The sequence below is a fragment of the Macaca nemestrina genome, chromosome 18 (genome assembly GCF_043159975.1).
Source record: "Macaca nemestrina isolate mMacNem1 chromosome 18, mMacNem.hap1, whole genome shotgun sequence".
NCBI classification, from domain to species: domain Eukaryota; kingdom Metazoa; phylum Chordata; class Mammalia; order Primates; family Cercopithecidae; genus Macaca; species Macaca nemestrina.
In genome coordinates, this window is record NC_092142.1 from 1194998 (window position 1) to 1210253 (window position 15256).

The window sequence follows — 15256 nt, forward strand, 5'->3', positions numbered from 1 at the left end:
GACCAGCAACGAAGTCAGTGGTTCCAAACCCCAGCCCCAGCCCCAGCCCCAGCCCCAGCCCCAGCCCCAGCCCTCTGCAGGGCCGGGGCAGCGTCTTCTGTGTCCCGCCTGGGCCTGTGGTTGTGCGGAAGGCACCTCCTCAGGGCCTGGTCCTCAGTCCAGCTCGCAGGACCTGGAGGCGGGGATGGGCGGGGCAGCCTACGAGGTGGGGCTTGGGCAGGTTGGCCTGGCCTAGAGCCGGCCCCTCAGTCCAAGTGGGCGTCCAGCTGAATCTAACAGCCCTGTTTTTCCTGCACCTGACCCCTGTGAACCCAGCCACCCCGAGGCAGCACTGTCCACAGAAGCCAGGGTGCAGGTCCCCCAGTGCAGCAGCCATAGGAGGCTAGAGGGCAGGGCCACCGCCAGGGGCAGGTACCCCAGGGGGGCCCACGGGCTGCCTGTAGATGGAACAGGGAGGACACCATCAGTCCCTCAGACACTACCCCCATATCCACCCCCTGGAGCCAGACAGGCCTGGGCAGCCCCTCCCTCTGGCTGGGGAGGGTGGGGACAGCCGGCGAGGGCACCCGTCTGCGGCTGCTCTTCTGGGACCCAACAAAGGTCTCAAGGCTTCCCCTGCCCCCACTTTCTGCTGGTCAGTGGGTTTTAGGGGAGACAGCTGCATCTCTCACTCAGTAGGCAATGAAGGGTGAAGCCAGGGTTGGCCAGTGTCATCCCAGGAGGCAATGGACAAAGCTGGTGGACAGACTGTGGGAGTGGCCACGAGGCGGGGAACAGGTCTGAGAGGGCCCTGGGCAGAGGGGGCCAAGCCGGAGGGGTGAGGGGGCCATACCTGAGGTGGAGGCCTGGGCAGCGTTCCCCGGCAGGCCTGAGGTGTGGACCAGATGAGGCGCTTGGTGGGTGGTGCTGGGGGGCCCGCTGGTGCCGTGGGCTGGGCCGGTGGGGCTGGCGGGGCCGGCGGGGCTGGTGTCAAGGCCCAGCTGGCCCAGGGCGGAGCTGTTGAGGCTGTACAGCCAGGACCTGACGGTGGGGTGGCTTCGGGCCTTCTGCAGGTCTCCCACGTTGTGGCCCAGCAGCGCAGTCACATTGCTGACATCCAGGCTCTGCGGGGAGGGGCGGGGCAGAGGGGCCATGGGGCCACCTTCCAGGCCAGGGGAAGACCCACAGGAGAGGGCCAGACCCAGGATTGGGCAGTGGCAGGAGTGAGAGGCCCAGAAACGGCCTGGAGTGGGAAAGTGGGGGTATGCTGGCTGTGACCTGTGATCTAGGGGCTCCCCCGCCTGGGCCAGCCCTGCACCCCCACCCTCACGGGGCAGCCCGGCCCCACCTGCAGCACGCGGGGGTTCAGGCTGGTGAAGGTGTCGATGTCCATGGAGATGTTGGCCTGGGCCAGGTGCTGCAGCTCCTCCACCGGTGCACCGCCTGGGGGGACGGGGGCGAGGGGGCGGTGGGGAGCTGGGACGGGGGTGAGGGGTTGGGGCTCCACAGGCGGTGGGGGGGGAGCCACCCGGGGGGATGGGGTGAGGCGGCGGGGCTCCACCGGGGGAGCCGCTGGGGGAACAGGGGCGAGGGGGTGGGGCTCCACGGGGCGGGGGGAGCCACCCAGGGGGGACGGGGGGGTGAGGGGGCAGGGCTTCAACGGGGTAGCCGCTGCAGGGACAGAGGTGAGGGCTCAGGGCTCACCGAGGTAGGGGCGCATGAAGTGGTAGTAGGCAGCTGGGGTCCTGCTGCTGCTGCTGAAGGCCTCACGGGCCTTGGCGTAGAGCACATCCTTCCGGCTCTGGGGGCAGGAAGAGACGTCCAGGGCCCCGGCCAGCCTGGGGGAGGCGGGAGGCGGGAGGCTGAGGAGTTGGCCACCAGTCCCCGACCCTTCCAACAGCTGGGCATGGCCCTCCCTTCCTGAGCCACAGCTTTCCTCTCACCCTCTGTCCTGGGGTGAACAGGGTTCCCCCAAATTCACATCCACTCAGAACCTCAGAATGTGACCTTGTTGGGAAATAGGGTCATTGCAGATGGGATCAGGTCAGACTGGATCAGGTGGGCCCTAACTCAATGCCTGGGGTCCTTCTAAGGACAGGGAAAGCTGAGGGCCAGGTACAGTGCTCTCGCCTGTAATCCCAGCACTTTGGGAGGCCTGGGTGGGTGGATCACGAGGTCAGGAGATCGAGACCAGCCTGGCCAACATGGTGAAGCCCTGTCTCTACTAAAAAATACAAAAAAAAAAAAAAAAAATTAGCCGGGCGAGGTGGCGGGCACCTGTAGTCCCAGCTACTCAGGAGGCTGAGGCAGGAGAATGGCGGGAACCCGGGAGGCGGAGCTTGCAGTGAGCCGAGATTGTGCCACTGCACTCCAGCCTGGGCGACAGAGCGAGACTCCATCTCAAAATAAATAAATAAATAAATAAAATAAATAAAGTCACCCAGTTTGTGTCCTTTGCTCAAAGCTAGAGTCCAGGCCGGGCGCGGTGGCTCAAGCCTGTAATCCCAGCACTTTGGGAGGCCTAGACGGGCAGATCACGAGGTCAGGAGATCGAGACCATCGTGACTAACACGGTGAAACCCCGTCTCTACTAAAAAATACAAAAAACTAGCCAGGCGAGGTGGCGGGCGCCTGTAGTCCCAGCTACTCGGGAGGTTGAGGCAGGAGAATGGCGTGAACCCGGGAGGCGGAGCTTGCAGTGAGCTGAGATCGCTCCACTGCACTCCAGCCTGGGCGACAGAGCGAGACTCCGTCTCAAGAAAAAAAAAAAAAAGCTAGAGTCCAGCCAGGGCAGCCCTACGATTAATGCACCCGATGGCCTGGCTGGACTGCCCTCCTTGCCCTCAGTTTCCCCTCGTGGTCCGCCTGGGCTGAGGCGGGAGCTGCCTCTGAGTGTGGGGGGTTGGCTCACCGGAGCTCCTGGGGATGGATGGTCTGGATCTGCTGAGGACTCATCCAGCATAGGCGGGTGCCCCCGACGGCCAGCAGCAGGGCGCCGGAGACTGTGCCATTGTGCTCCAGAAACTTCTGCAGCACAGCCTGGGGGCAGAGCCAGGGCCGGTGGGGTGGGCTGGGGCTTGGGACCACCCACCTGCCCGCCTGCCCAGGTGCCCTCACCTCTGTCTGGTTCTCCAGGGCTACATCAGAGGCCAGCAGAGCCACAACCATGTCCCAGGAGGTGATGCTCCACTGGCCGATCTCGGTGCAGGAGTAGAGGTAGACCAACGAGGTGATGAGCCGCAACTGATCCTCCGGGAGGCCTTGTGGGTAGATCTGAGCAGGTGGGCAGGGCCGGGCAGGGTCAGCAGAGGTGCTGCGCCCACCGGGCCTCCCCATCCCCCCCACCCAGCCGTGCACCTGCGCGAGCTTGGCCTTGACCACGCGCTGGCACTCAGCGGGCAGCGGGTGCTGCAGCAGGAGTTCCAGGTTGGTTCTGAGGACGTGGCCGTCCAGGCAGGACTCAAGCTGTGCACAGTCGTAGCGCACCAGAAAGAGATTGTCCCGCAGCGTGGCCGCCGTGATGTTGCCTCGGACACAGGATCTCCCTGGGGGTGTGTGCGGCCCGGGCTGGTAACCGGGGCCTGGGCCAACCACCACTGCCGGCTCCAGGGCGCCCCCCCGCTTTTTTTTTTTTTTTTGAGACAGAGTCTTGCTCTGTTGCCTAGCAGCAGGGCATCAAAGGCTGGAGAGTAGTGGCATTGACCTCGGCTCACTGCAACCTCTGCCTCCCGGGTTCAAGCGATTTTCCTGCCTCAGTCTCCTGTGTAGCTGGGATTACAGGTGTGCGCCACCACGCCAGCTAATTTTTGTATTTCCAGTAGAGATGGGGTTTTGCCGTGTTGGCTGGGCTGGTCTTTAACTCCTGACCTTAAGTGAATCCTCCTGCCTTGGCCTCCCATGGTGCTGGGATTACAGGCCTGAGCCACTGTGCCCGGATTTTTTTTTTTTTTTTTTTTTTAGGTGGAGTCTCACTCTGTCGCCCAGGCTGAGTGCAGTGGCATGATCTCTGCTCACTGCAACCTCCACCTCCCGGGTTCAAGCGATTCTCCCTCCTCAGCCTCCCAAGTCGCTGGGATTATAGGCATACACCACCACGCCTGGCTAATTTTTGTGTTTTTATTAGAGACGGGGTTTCCTCATGTTGGCCAGGCTGGTCTCGAACTCTGGACCTCAAGTGATTTGCCTGCCTCGGCCTCTGAAAGTGCTGGGATTACAGGTGTGAGCCGCCGTGCCTGGCCCAGGCCCCCTCCCTGACCCCTTCCCCTCCACTTCTGACCTTGGTCAGACCTTGGCTTTCCCAGAGTTCTTTTTTTTTTTTTTTTGAGACGGAGTCTCGCTGTGTCTCCCAGGCTGGAGTGCAGTGGCGTGATCTCGGCTCACTGCAAGCTCCGCCTCCCGGGTTCACGCCATTCTCCCGCCTCAGCCTCCCAAGTAGCTGAGACTACAGGCGCCCGCCACCACGCCCGGCTAGTTTTTTTTTTTGTATTTTTAGTAGAGACGGGGTTTCACCATGTTAGCCAGGATGGTCTCGATCTCCTGACCTCGTGATCCACCCGCCTCGGCCTCCCAAAGTGCTGGGATTACAGGCTTGAGCCACCGCGCCCGGCCGCCCAGAGTTCTAACCAAGAACTTGCCCAAACGACTTCTCTGAAGTCAGCCAGGCCCGAGGGAGGAGCCGGACTGGGGAGGTGCAGCGTCCCAGGCCACAGTGGCCATACTGACCTGTGCTGAGCCTGGGCCTGGAGGACACCAGTTTGGTCTTGGACTCCAGGAAGCTGGTGATGAAGCGTCTGGCCTCGTGCTGGCTGAGCCTCCCTGCCCGGCATGCCGCCACCATGCTACTGAAGAAGCCCAGGCCCACGGCCTGGCAGGGCAGGTGTGCGCTGAGGTTGGTGGCCCGGGCAAGGCTCGCTTGTGTCCACCCTGGGGCCCCCTCCTACCTCCTGCACCTGTGCCCACAGGTGAGGGCTGATGTATGTGGCCAGGGAACCCAGGGCCTGCAGCCCCTCCAGTGTCCAGGAGCCAGGGGGCCTGGTACACAGAAAGGGGTGCCGTGTTGGGTCCAGGGCAGGCCCCCCTGGGAGCCCCTGCCCCTCCATGGACACCCAGCAGGCAGGAGGAGCACTCAGTAGGTGCTTGACCACCCAGACCCCTGACTGGCACCCACGGGAGGGACACCCCCCCCCCACAGCTAGTGGGGCAGCACCCCGACCCTCTGCCCCCTTGGCTGCAGGACCCGGTGAGGTTGAGGCCAGAGGTCAGATGTTAGTGGGCTGTGGACATCAGTGACCAAGAGGGCCAACCCCAGGCCGCCTCCCATCTCATCCCCGCCTCCTCGCCTGGCCCCGTGACCCCACCCACCCGAGCGAGGTCTTCCCACCGGCCAGCAGTGAGTTGAGGGCAATGCGCTGGGCGGTGGTCAGCCGGGGGCAGCGCTGCAGGTTCTCCAGCACATGGGGGTCCGCAGCACTGATGCTGGACGCGTCCATGTCACACACCAGGGCCCCGAGCAGCGGCAGGTTGGAGGCGCTGAGCTGTGGGCGGGCCCCCCCCCTGCAGGGCCAGCAGGTCGGCACCCAGCAGGAGGCTGCCTCCAAGGCACCGGGCCCATCCCGCCCAGGTGCCCACCAGGCAGGCCACAGCCACTCCCCACGTGCCCCAGCCCACCCCGCCCAGCGCCCACCAGGCAGCCCACAGCCACACGCTGCAGGGCGACCCTCTGGTCGGGTAGATGGCTCAGCAGCTCCACGTCCCCCTGGGCGGCGCGGCGGATGAAGGCCCGGCAGTCAACTTCCCGCACCTGGCTCAGGCTGCAGGTGAGTGTGAGGCTGTCAGACTGACGGGGGGCGGGGTCGGAACTCCCAGCAGCCCTGAGATGCCCCTGGGGCGTTGAGGGCCCCCAGGACTCCTGTGGCTGGGCAGGGAGGGACACTCACTTGTAGAAGAGCAGCAGGTTGGGCGGGTGGAGCGTGAAGTCGTCCTGGAGGCCGCACCGTGATGCCAGGTTGGCCAAGCAGCTGAGCTGGGCAGGAGGGCGCTGGTCACTCCCTCGTCCACTCTTGACTCGCTGTGGCAGCCCGTGGGCTCCGTCCCCTCTGCACGGGCCTCAGGACCCAGTCCCCACCCACTTCTTGGGCCCCATTTCCCACATGTCGGGTCCTCCCCGTGGCCACCTGTGCCCACCCCTCCGCCTGGAGGGGAACCCTGCACAGCAGAACAGGCCTCCAAACGGCTGCCCCCGGCCCCTCCGCCGCCTCCCCGGCCGCCAGGCCCCTCCGCCGCCTCCCCGGCCGCCAGGCCCCTCCGCCGCCTCCCCGGCCGCCAGGCCCCTGTGCCACCTCCTCACTGGTGGAGTGCTGAAGTGTCTGGATGCTGGGCGGGTGTGGATGATTGCCTATCCCCACCAAGGAGGCTCCACAATGCCGGGATTGGGGGTCTCCTCCAGTGCAGCCCCTTGGCAGCTTCCCAAGTGGACCCTGGGTGGTGCCCCTTGGCTCCACCTGACAGCCTCCTCCTGGCACTGGGGCTCTGCCAGGCCCAGCCTCCGCCCCTCCATGCTCCCTGAGGCTCTGCTCACTCCTCTCAGCCTATGCAGGACGCTGCCCAGCCTCAGCCACCCCCCACCTAGGCTTGTCTAGCCTGGCCTTTGAGGTCATTTCAAGGGTTTTTAGCCCATTCCTCAGAGGGCCCTTTGCCCGATTTTATGTCAACCAAGCACCTGGGACATCCTGTGCATATGAGGAGGGGATTTGAGGCAGACAAGGATGGCCCCAGAGTTTTGTGCAGCCCCCACCAGGGTCTCATCCCTGAGGAGGAGCCCACTCAGGGTGGGGGCTCGGGGACCCTCCTGCAGCCTGAAAGGAGCCCCAGGGAATGGAGCATGGGCTGCCAGCCTCCTGCAGGGCAAGGTCCTCCTGGCTGAGAGGGAGGGGAAGAAAAACCCTGACTCACAAACACCCAGAATGCCTGTGAGCTGGAACAGAATGTTCAGCCTGTTTGATTATCAAAAGAAGGGCAAAAAGCTGGCCAGGTGTGATGCAATATGTCTGTAATACCAGCGCTTTGGGAGGCTGAGGACGGCTGATCCCTTGAGCTCAGGAGTCTGAGACCAGCCTGGCCAACATAGTGAGACCCCCGTCTCTAAAAAGAATTAAAAAGTTAGGCCGGGCGCCATGGCTCACGACTGTAATCCCAGCAGTTTGGGAGGGTGAGGCGGGCAGATAACCTGAGGCCAGTTTGAGACCAGCCTGGCCAATATGGTGAAACCTTGTCTCTAGTAAAAATACAAAAATAGGCCGGGCGCGGTGGCTCACGCCTGTAATCCCAGCACTTTGGGAGGCCGAGGTGGGCGGATCACGAGGTCAGGAGATGGAAACCATCCTGGCGAACACGGTGAAACCCCGTCTCTACTAAAAATACAAAAAAACTAGCCGGGCGAGGTGGCGGGCGCCTGTAGTCCCAGCTACTCAGGAGGCTGAGGCAGGAGAATGGCGTGAACCTGGGAGGCGGAGCTTGCAGTGAGTGGAGATCGCGCCACTGCACTCCAGCCTGGGCGACAGAGCGAGACTCCGTCTCAAAAAAAAAAAAAAAAAGAAAAAGAAAAATATTAGCCGAGCATGGTGGCGGGCGCCGGTAGTCTCAGCTACTTGGGAGGCTGAGGCAGGAGAATCGCTTGAACCCAGCAGGCAGAGGTTGCAGTGAGCTAAGATCACACCATTACACTCCAGCCTGGGTGACAGAGAGAGACTCCATGTCAAACAACAACTGTCCCAGCTACTGGGGAGGCTGAGGTAGGAGAATTGTTTGAATCCGGAAGGCAGAGGTTGCAGTGAGCTGAGATGGTGCCACTGCACTCCAGCCTGGGTGACAGAGTGAGACTCTGTCTCAAAAATAAATACATAAGAGAGAAAAAACAGACTGCGTGGCAATAAGATACCAAGTTATAAAAGAGACCTACGGCCGTGCCAGGCAGAGGGGAGGCAGTGCCTGCTGGCCCTCCCTCCTTCCCTCCTGTGGCCTGCTTGTCTGCGTTGAAAGCATTCCTATTTACTGAGTCCATGCTATACCTAGGGCTTTATTCCTTTAACCGGTTACAAAGGAAAGAGTCTCTGAATCCACCTGTGACTTAGAGGCCCCCAGTTCGAGATATCCTGCCTTTTCAGGGAGAACGGGTTGATGTCTGCCTACCCCCTGTTCTCTGCCTCTTTGCCTGTCACTCCTACCTCCCCGCCTGTCGCTCCTACCTCCCCGATGCCTAGAAAACCAACCTGCAGCCTGCCGGCCTCAGGTGCGCTCACACCTCTTGAGACTTTCCTCAGGCCAGGGTCACTCATATTGCTCAGATAATCCTCTAAACTATTTCACTGTCTGGTTTTCCCGGGAAGGAATGGAGGTCTTTCTGCCTTTCCCTTTTCCTGGACGGCCCCTCACAGGCCAGGATCCTGCAGCCCATGCACGGAGAGGCCAGCGGGCTGTAAAATCCACTCTGGGGGCCCGGAGTATGTACCCCAAGTCGGGCACCGTTCCCCACAGCGGTGGGTGGGGAGGGGAGGGTGAACCCTCGCCCTCACTGCGGACACAGGGTGGAGCATCTGCAGGGAAGTTGGCTGAAAAGTCCTGGAAGTAGGTTGGCTGCACCCGAAAGTCCCCCCGCCTCCTGGGTGGACCCTCCCGTCCTGGGGGGCTGCACACCCCGTCCCGACTGTGGTCACACTGGGTCCTGCCCCAGCTCTCGCTTAGCCGTCCCTCACCTCTCACACCGGAGCCCATGTGCCCTTCCCTATCCGGGCCCGTCCCTCAGCGCCTGGCCCACCCACCCACCTGCACTCCTTCCCCGCTCACCTGCCAGGCCTGGAGGGGGACCTGCAGCAAGGCCAGCCTCTGGATTAGGGCTGAGAGCTGGTCCCGGGGCAGCTGACCGGCCGGCTGGCACCAGAAGCCTTGCAGCAGGGAGCAGTTGGCACTGGGCAGAGAGGAGGAGATAGTGGCAGGGAGGGTCCGGGAGGGGTGGAAGCAGTTGAGCGCGGCTGCCCAGCAGAAGGGCACGGGCTGCACGCAGCCTGCAGGACCAAGGTCCGACTCCACTGCCCCCCAGCACTGAGGGAGGGAGAGCGGGAGGTGGTGCCCCCGACAGGCAAGATCCTGCTTCACTGACTCATTCACTCACTCATTTTCACTCATTCACTCATTTTCACTCTTTCACTCATTTTCACTCATTCACTCACTCATTTTCACTCATTCACTCATTTTCACTCATTCACTCATTTTCACTCATTCACTCACTCATTTTTCACTCATTCACTCATTTTCACTCATTCACTCACTCATTTTCACTCATTCACTCATTTTCACTCATTCACTCATTTTCACTCATTCACGCATTTTCACTCATTCACTCATTTTCACTCATTCACTCATTTTCACTCACTCATTTTCACTCATTCATTCACTCACTCATTCACTCATTCACTCATCATTTTCACTCATTCACTCACTCATTTTCACTCACTCATTTTCACTCACTCATTCATTCACTCACTCATTCACTCACTCATCATTTTCTTTTTTTTTTTTTTGAGACGGAGTCTCATGCTGTTGCCCAGGCTGGAGTGCAGTGGCACGATCTCGGCTCACTGCAAGCTCCGCCTCCCGGGTTCCCGCCATTCTCCTGCCTCAGCCTCCTGAGTAGCTGGGACTACAGGCGCCCGCCACCGCGCCCGGCTAATTTTTTTTGTATTTTTAGTAGAGACGGGGTTTCACTGTGGTCTCGATCTCCTGACCTTGTGATCCGCCCGCCTCGGCCTCCCAAAGTGCTGGGATTACAGGCTTGAGCCACCGCGCCCGGCCTCACTCATCATTTTCACTCACTCATTTTCATTCATTCATTCACTCATTCACTCACTCACTCTTTACTCATTCACTCATTTTCACTCATTCACTCACGCATTTTCATTCACTCATTCACTCTCTCACTCTTTCACTCATTCACTCATTTTCACTCTCTCATTCACTCACTCATTTTCACTCATTCCCTCATTCTCACTCATTCACTCATTCACTCACTCATTCATTCGTTCTCTCCAGAGCACCCTGTGGGGCCAGGCTCTCGGCTGCACGCAGGGCCTCAGGTGTGGCCCCTACCCAGACCCTGAGGCAGCACTTCCTCCTGAGGCCGGGTCCCAGCCGGCCAGGAGCTCAGGCTGCTCCCTGACCACCCCTGCTGGCTGCTGAGGCACCTGAGGAAGAGGCACCCCCACCCAAGGCTTCGGCACCCGTTGGGCAGCCCTGGGGAAGCCATCTCCCCAGCCTTCCTTATGGTGTGACTCTAATCCAGTCCAACACAGAGCGGGCCTTGTGCCACTCAGGACCCCAGCCCTGCCTCACAGACGCCCTGGTTAGTCAACTGACCAGCCTGTCACTGTCACCAACTCTGAAGGACGGGGAGGAGGGCTGAGCCCCGCATGAGGCTCCAGGCAGTGCGGGGAAACCACACAGTGTTCTCTGGGGTGGGCAGACGTGGCTGGGCCTGATGGTTGAGGCCTCAGCGGTGGCCGAGGGACCCACACCCGGCCGTGTAGGTCCAAAGCTGGACACTGAGTCATCTCAGGGCCCCCCAGGGTGGAGCAGGAGATGACAGCCTCAGCAGCAGACTGCCGGCGGCCACCCCCAGACCCCTCCCCATCCCCTAGCCAGACCCCTCCCCCAGCCCAACCGAGAAGCAGACCCCCACTGCAAGAGGGCTGCACTCACCTGGCCCACAGGTTGGCCCCACTGGCATCCAGCCCTCCTGGGGAAAGACCCTTGGCCTGGGGCCCAGAGCAGTGGGCGGCGAGGGACAGGAGGAGGGTGAGGCCCGAGCTCTGCAGGGCACCTGGAATAAGGCGGGCCGTGAGGGTCTCGGTGGGAGCAGGGGCCGGGGCATCCGGATCCCAGGGTGGACCTGTGACCCCCACCATGGGGGCCTCCTTGAGACCAGAGGACACGGAGGAACTTCTGGAGCCCCACAGCACTGGCCACCTGTGCACAGCCTGGGCCTGAGTGCGGGGTGTGTCTGGTAGTGTATGCACAGGCGAGAGGCTGTGGACATGTGTAGGCACACACGTGTAGGTGACAGTGTGCACGGATAGGTGACAGTGTGCACGGGTAGCACAGGTGTGAGGCTGTGGACGCGTGCAAGCACGCACAGGTGACAGTGTGCACGCGTGGGTGATGGTGTGCACGGGTAGGTGACAGTGTGCATGGATAGGTGACAGTGTGCACAGGTAGCACAGGCGTGAGGCTGTGGACGCATGCAAGCACGCACAGGTAGGTGACGGTGTGCACATGTAGGTGACTGTGCATGTGTAGGTGACAGTGTGCACAGGTAGGTGACAGTGTGCACGGGTAGCACAGGCATGAGGCTGTGGACATGTGCAAGTACGCACAGGTAGGTGAGAGTGTGCATGGGTAGGTGACAGTGTGCAGGGTAGGTGACTGTGCATGTGTAGGTGACAGTGTGCACGGGTAGGTGACGGTGTGCACCGGTAGGTGACGGTCGTGTGCATGAGTCTGGCGGCGTGTGCACATGTGCACCCGTGTTGCACACGTGTGAGATGGCAGGTGTACGTGTGAGCTCCTTCTCCCTCTAGCCAGATGCCCCGTGGCTCTGTGTCCTCACAGTGGAGCCCTGAGACCCCCAAGACAGAGGAGGTGTGGGGGCAGAAGCCACCTTCAAGGGCCCCAACTGCTCAGTTTTGCAGTGGGGGTCACAGCAAGGCCTCCTCGCGGGAACTGGGGGCCCAGCCCATGTTCCTGCTTTGGAAACCCAGCCCAGGAAGGGGGTTCGGGTGCAGGGGAGCCCCCTTATCTTGCTGGCCCTGGGGAGACCATGTGGTGAAGTCTCTTCTCCCGAAGACATAGAGCGGGAGTCGCCGCAGCCCACACAGATCTGCCACGGCCTCCTGGGCTGCTGGGGCCTGGCCCACCCCTCTCAGGGAGGGTGAGGCACTGGGCAGCCCTGGGCATGGCCAGGGTCCCTCCCCACCCTGGCCTTAGAGCCTGGCCCTGCCTGTGCCCAGGCTGCCCAAGAGAACGGTGTCTCCACTCACCCCTGCCCCCACTATTTCCCCGGAAGCCACATCCACCTGCCTGGGCCAGGAGTGGCCCCTTCTAGCCAAGCTTGCCTGCCCTGCCTCACCCTCCCAGGACCCCCATGCCTGCTGGGGTGGGCTGGGCTCACTGTGCCCTGGCAGCCCCCCCGCCCCCCGGCCGGCTGCTGCTGGGCAGGGCCCGCCTCTTCCTTCCTTGGCTTGGGACAGACCCTGGCTCAGGAAAATGGGGTGGCCAGGGCCCTGGGCACTCCCACGTCTGCGGGATGGTTTTGCCACGTGGGCCTGGCACTCTGGAGGTCCCCCTTCTGCATGGAGGTCTCGTCTCACCCACTCTGGGGCCCATGTCTGTGCGGCGGCGCGTGCTGGTCATCCTGGCTGAGACGTTCCAGAGCAGGAAGGTGCTGGGGCCACGGGCAGTGGGTCCAGGACTAGCTGGAGAAGCGTGACACAGGCAAACACAGGTGAGAGACACAGGCTGGCCCCACACTGCCTCCCACCCCCTGGGGTGTGGAGATGGAGGGTGCAGTCCGGGCTCACCCGGGGCGGCGGGGCCAGAGCTGCGGCTCTCCCACCTTCAAGGGGGAAGGATCCCATAAACAGTAAAGTGCAGCAGAGGGACCAGGAGCTGGCGAAACCCTGGGCCTTTCTTATCACAGGTAGGGGCCTAGGGGCCCACGGGTTGCTGCGTCTCCAGCCAACAGCGAGTGCCTCAGGCAGCCTCGTGCACCCCAGCTTCGTCCCCACACCCAGCGGCCCTGGCAGCTCCCTTTCCCTCTTTGAGCCCCAGATGTCCGGCTCTGTCGCTGAAATCTGGCCCCCAGTGGCAGCTGGGGTAGCCTCAGCCACGCTGGAAATTGAAGCTGCAAGGCCAGAGGAGTCAGGGTCTCGGTACTGCTGCGGGCCACTGCCTCCTCCTGGAACCAGCCTGATGGCTTTTGGGCACCTCTGGGCCTCCTGACTGTGGCCCAAAAGGGAGACAGGGAGGCTGCCCCACGCAGAGGCAAATGCAGCGGCTTGGGACCGGCCCTGCGGTGGGCTGGTGGTGGCTCCCACCTGCCCTTCTCACCTGAGCAGAAACCGTGGGTGCGGCGGGGGAGGTGCTGCCGGGCTGTGGGGTGGCTGCTCCGGGCAGGGAGTTGCGGACCAGGTGCTCCAGACGCAATCCCAGCCCGCCAAGTGCATCAGCTGCTGCTGCTGAGCGCCCGGGTGCAGAGACGGTGCAGGGGGGATGCTGGGGTCCCTGCTCACCTCCACGCCGGCCTGGCAGGCGGCATGGGACTGCCCCGCCCCGCCCCACTCCCACAGTGACGCCCGCTTGGCAGTCCTGTGGGGGAGGCCCAGGCTGTGCCCGGTGATGTACCGTGTCAGCCCCTGGGGACCTCGGGCACAACAGGCACCTACTCCCTTCCCCCACAGCGAAGGCTGAGCTCACAGCTGGCAGCGGCCCAGCTCATGCTCCTCCCTGCCCACCAGGGCTCTGCTCTGCAGTCTCTGCGCCCCAGGGGTCGTGCCGCACGCCTGCATCTGAGTCCGTCGTGTTTGCTGGTGCCTGCGTGTATAGGTGCATCTCGGGCCTCCTGGTCTGTGTGCCCAGGAGCATGGACACGGACACACAGTGTCCCTGTGTGGGGACATCAGGCACACGACGACCCAATGCAGTGGCCAGGCCTGGTGACAGCTGCGGTCATTCTGTGGGTACCACAACACAGAGCTGGGCACGCAGGAACACCCGTGTGAGCACTGTGGGGCTCCACCAGGCAGGCCAGGGCGGGAGGACAGGCAGGAGGGAGTTCCCAGCCCGCCTGCCAGGCTTCTCCCCTCACTGGGACGGGGTGCTGGGTGTCCCAGGCTGAGCCCCAACCTGGCCCACCTACCCCACCTCTCATCTTGGGAGGGGCTCAGCCCCTGGTTGGCAGGACCACAAGGGCTCCAAGACCCTGGGATCCTGCAGCTCAGGTTCAGCTGTGGCATGACCACCCCCTGCACCAGAGCTATGGGTGCCCAATGAGCCAGCCCCATGGTCAAGCTGAGACTTAATCCCTGCTCTGGGTCTTGTGGGGGCTGACAGCGGGGGGAGTGGTGGGTGACCGCTCCCCAGGCCTGTACAGGCCCATGGGAACCCAGGTGCCCCTCTGAGAGTTCCAGGCTGACACTGAGGCATGGGCACCACGAGGGACGGCACTCAGGAGGCCTGGCTTGTTGAGGAGGGTCTGGCTCAGGTCAGGCCTTGAAGGCCCCTTGGCCGGCCACCAGCTGGGCCAGCCCAGCTGGACACAGCGGCTCCAACAGCTGCAACCGGTCGCAGTTAGGGGCAGTGAGGTCAGCAGCCCCCAGTCCAGAGGGGTGGGGTCCTGTGGGGCAAGGTGGGGAGACAGTCCCACTGGAGAGGAGAGCCGTGCCTGGCTCCGACTTGGGCTGATTCAGACAAGGACCAGGAGGAAGCCCGGAGACAAGCCAGCCCTGGGGGAGGGGAGGCCGGGGCCAGGCGTCGAGAGTGGATACATCCCCGGGCTGGCCAGGGAGGGGCCTGGAGAGCGACGGGTGTGCTGGCCGGGAGGGCTTTGTTGCTGCTCTCTGTTGGGGTCGCCCAACTGGTGCTACTTGAGGGTTATGTGGTCTCTTCGGATCTGCACCAGCCCCTTCCTTTACAGATGAGGAAACTGAGTCATGGGAGCAGCAGCAGTGAGCTCAGGGCCTGTGGCCTCGCCTCAGGGACTCTAGGGCTAGAACCCGTATCTCGGCTGAGGGCACGGTGGCAGCTGCCTCCGGTCTGGGGCCTAGTGGGGACTCCGGGTCTGGAACCCGTGTCTTGGCTGAAGGCACAGCGGCAGCTGCCTCTGGTCCAGGCCCTGCTGCTGTCACTGCTGGGGTCCTAACTAGGGTTCCAGGGCTGGCCCTGTAGCTGGACAGTGGCAGGCAGGGGCCAGGCAGACCTGAGACCAAGTGCTGGCCCATGAGACGCCCGTTCCACAGAGCTCTGAGACGCGGGGAGCCAGGCCGCTCTCTGGCCCCAGGCCTGGGCTGACCCAAGGGCCTGGGCTCTACGAAGGTCCCTGGCTGGGCCCAGTTGGGTGCTCCCGCGGTTCTGGTTGTGGGGGCTGGGGGTCGTCGGGGGCCTGCCCAGGCCAAAGCTGCAGAGTGCTTGCTGTCTGCAGGAGAGGCCGATAAGAGCCAGAAGCACTGTGTCT

General features: G+C 62.7%; 1 protein-coding gene across 1 annotated transcript; it reads right to left on the reverse strand.

The window, feature by feature from the left end:
* Positions 1-96: 96 nt before the first annotated feature.
* LOC105485886 (mesothelin-like protein) lies at positions 97-15234 on the reverse strand. The gene is made up of 16 exons (XM_071083815.1): positions 13135-15234; positions 12396-12500; positions 10729-10849; positions 8821-8941; positions 5916-6001; positions 5652-5789; positions 5341-5532; positions 4920-5010; positions 4702-4843; positions 3337-3524; positions 3097-3252; positions 2891-3018; positions 1684-1817; positions 1328-1422; positions 833-1103; positions 97-437 (listed from the first exon to the last, which is right to left on the reverse strand). The coding sequence occupies exons 2-16, from the start codon at positions 12436-12438 to the stop codon at positions 232-234; spliced, it is 2112 nt and encodes a 703-aa protein (XP_070939916.1). The 5' UTR covers positions 12439-12500; positions 13135-15234; the 3' UTR covers positions 97-231.
* Between the last annotated feature and the right edge of the window lie 22 nt (positions 15235-15256).

Bases quoted from the DNA above. Each gene is read 5' to 3' on its own strand.
- LOC105485886 (XM_071083815.1), bottom strand. From the start codon at position 12,438: ATGACCAGCACGCGCCGCCGCACAGACATGGGCCCCAGAGTGG. The intron at 8,942-10,728 runs GTGAGTGCAGCC...CTCTCTGCCCAG, and splicing joins GGGGCCAACCTGTGGGCCAG to TGCCAACTGCTCCCTGCTGC. The intron at 5,790-5,915 runs GTGAGTGTCCCT...ACTCACCTGCAG, and splicing joins AACCTGCTGCTCTTCTACAA to CCTGAGCCAGGTGCGGGAAG.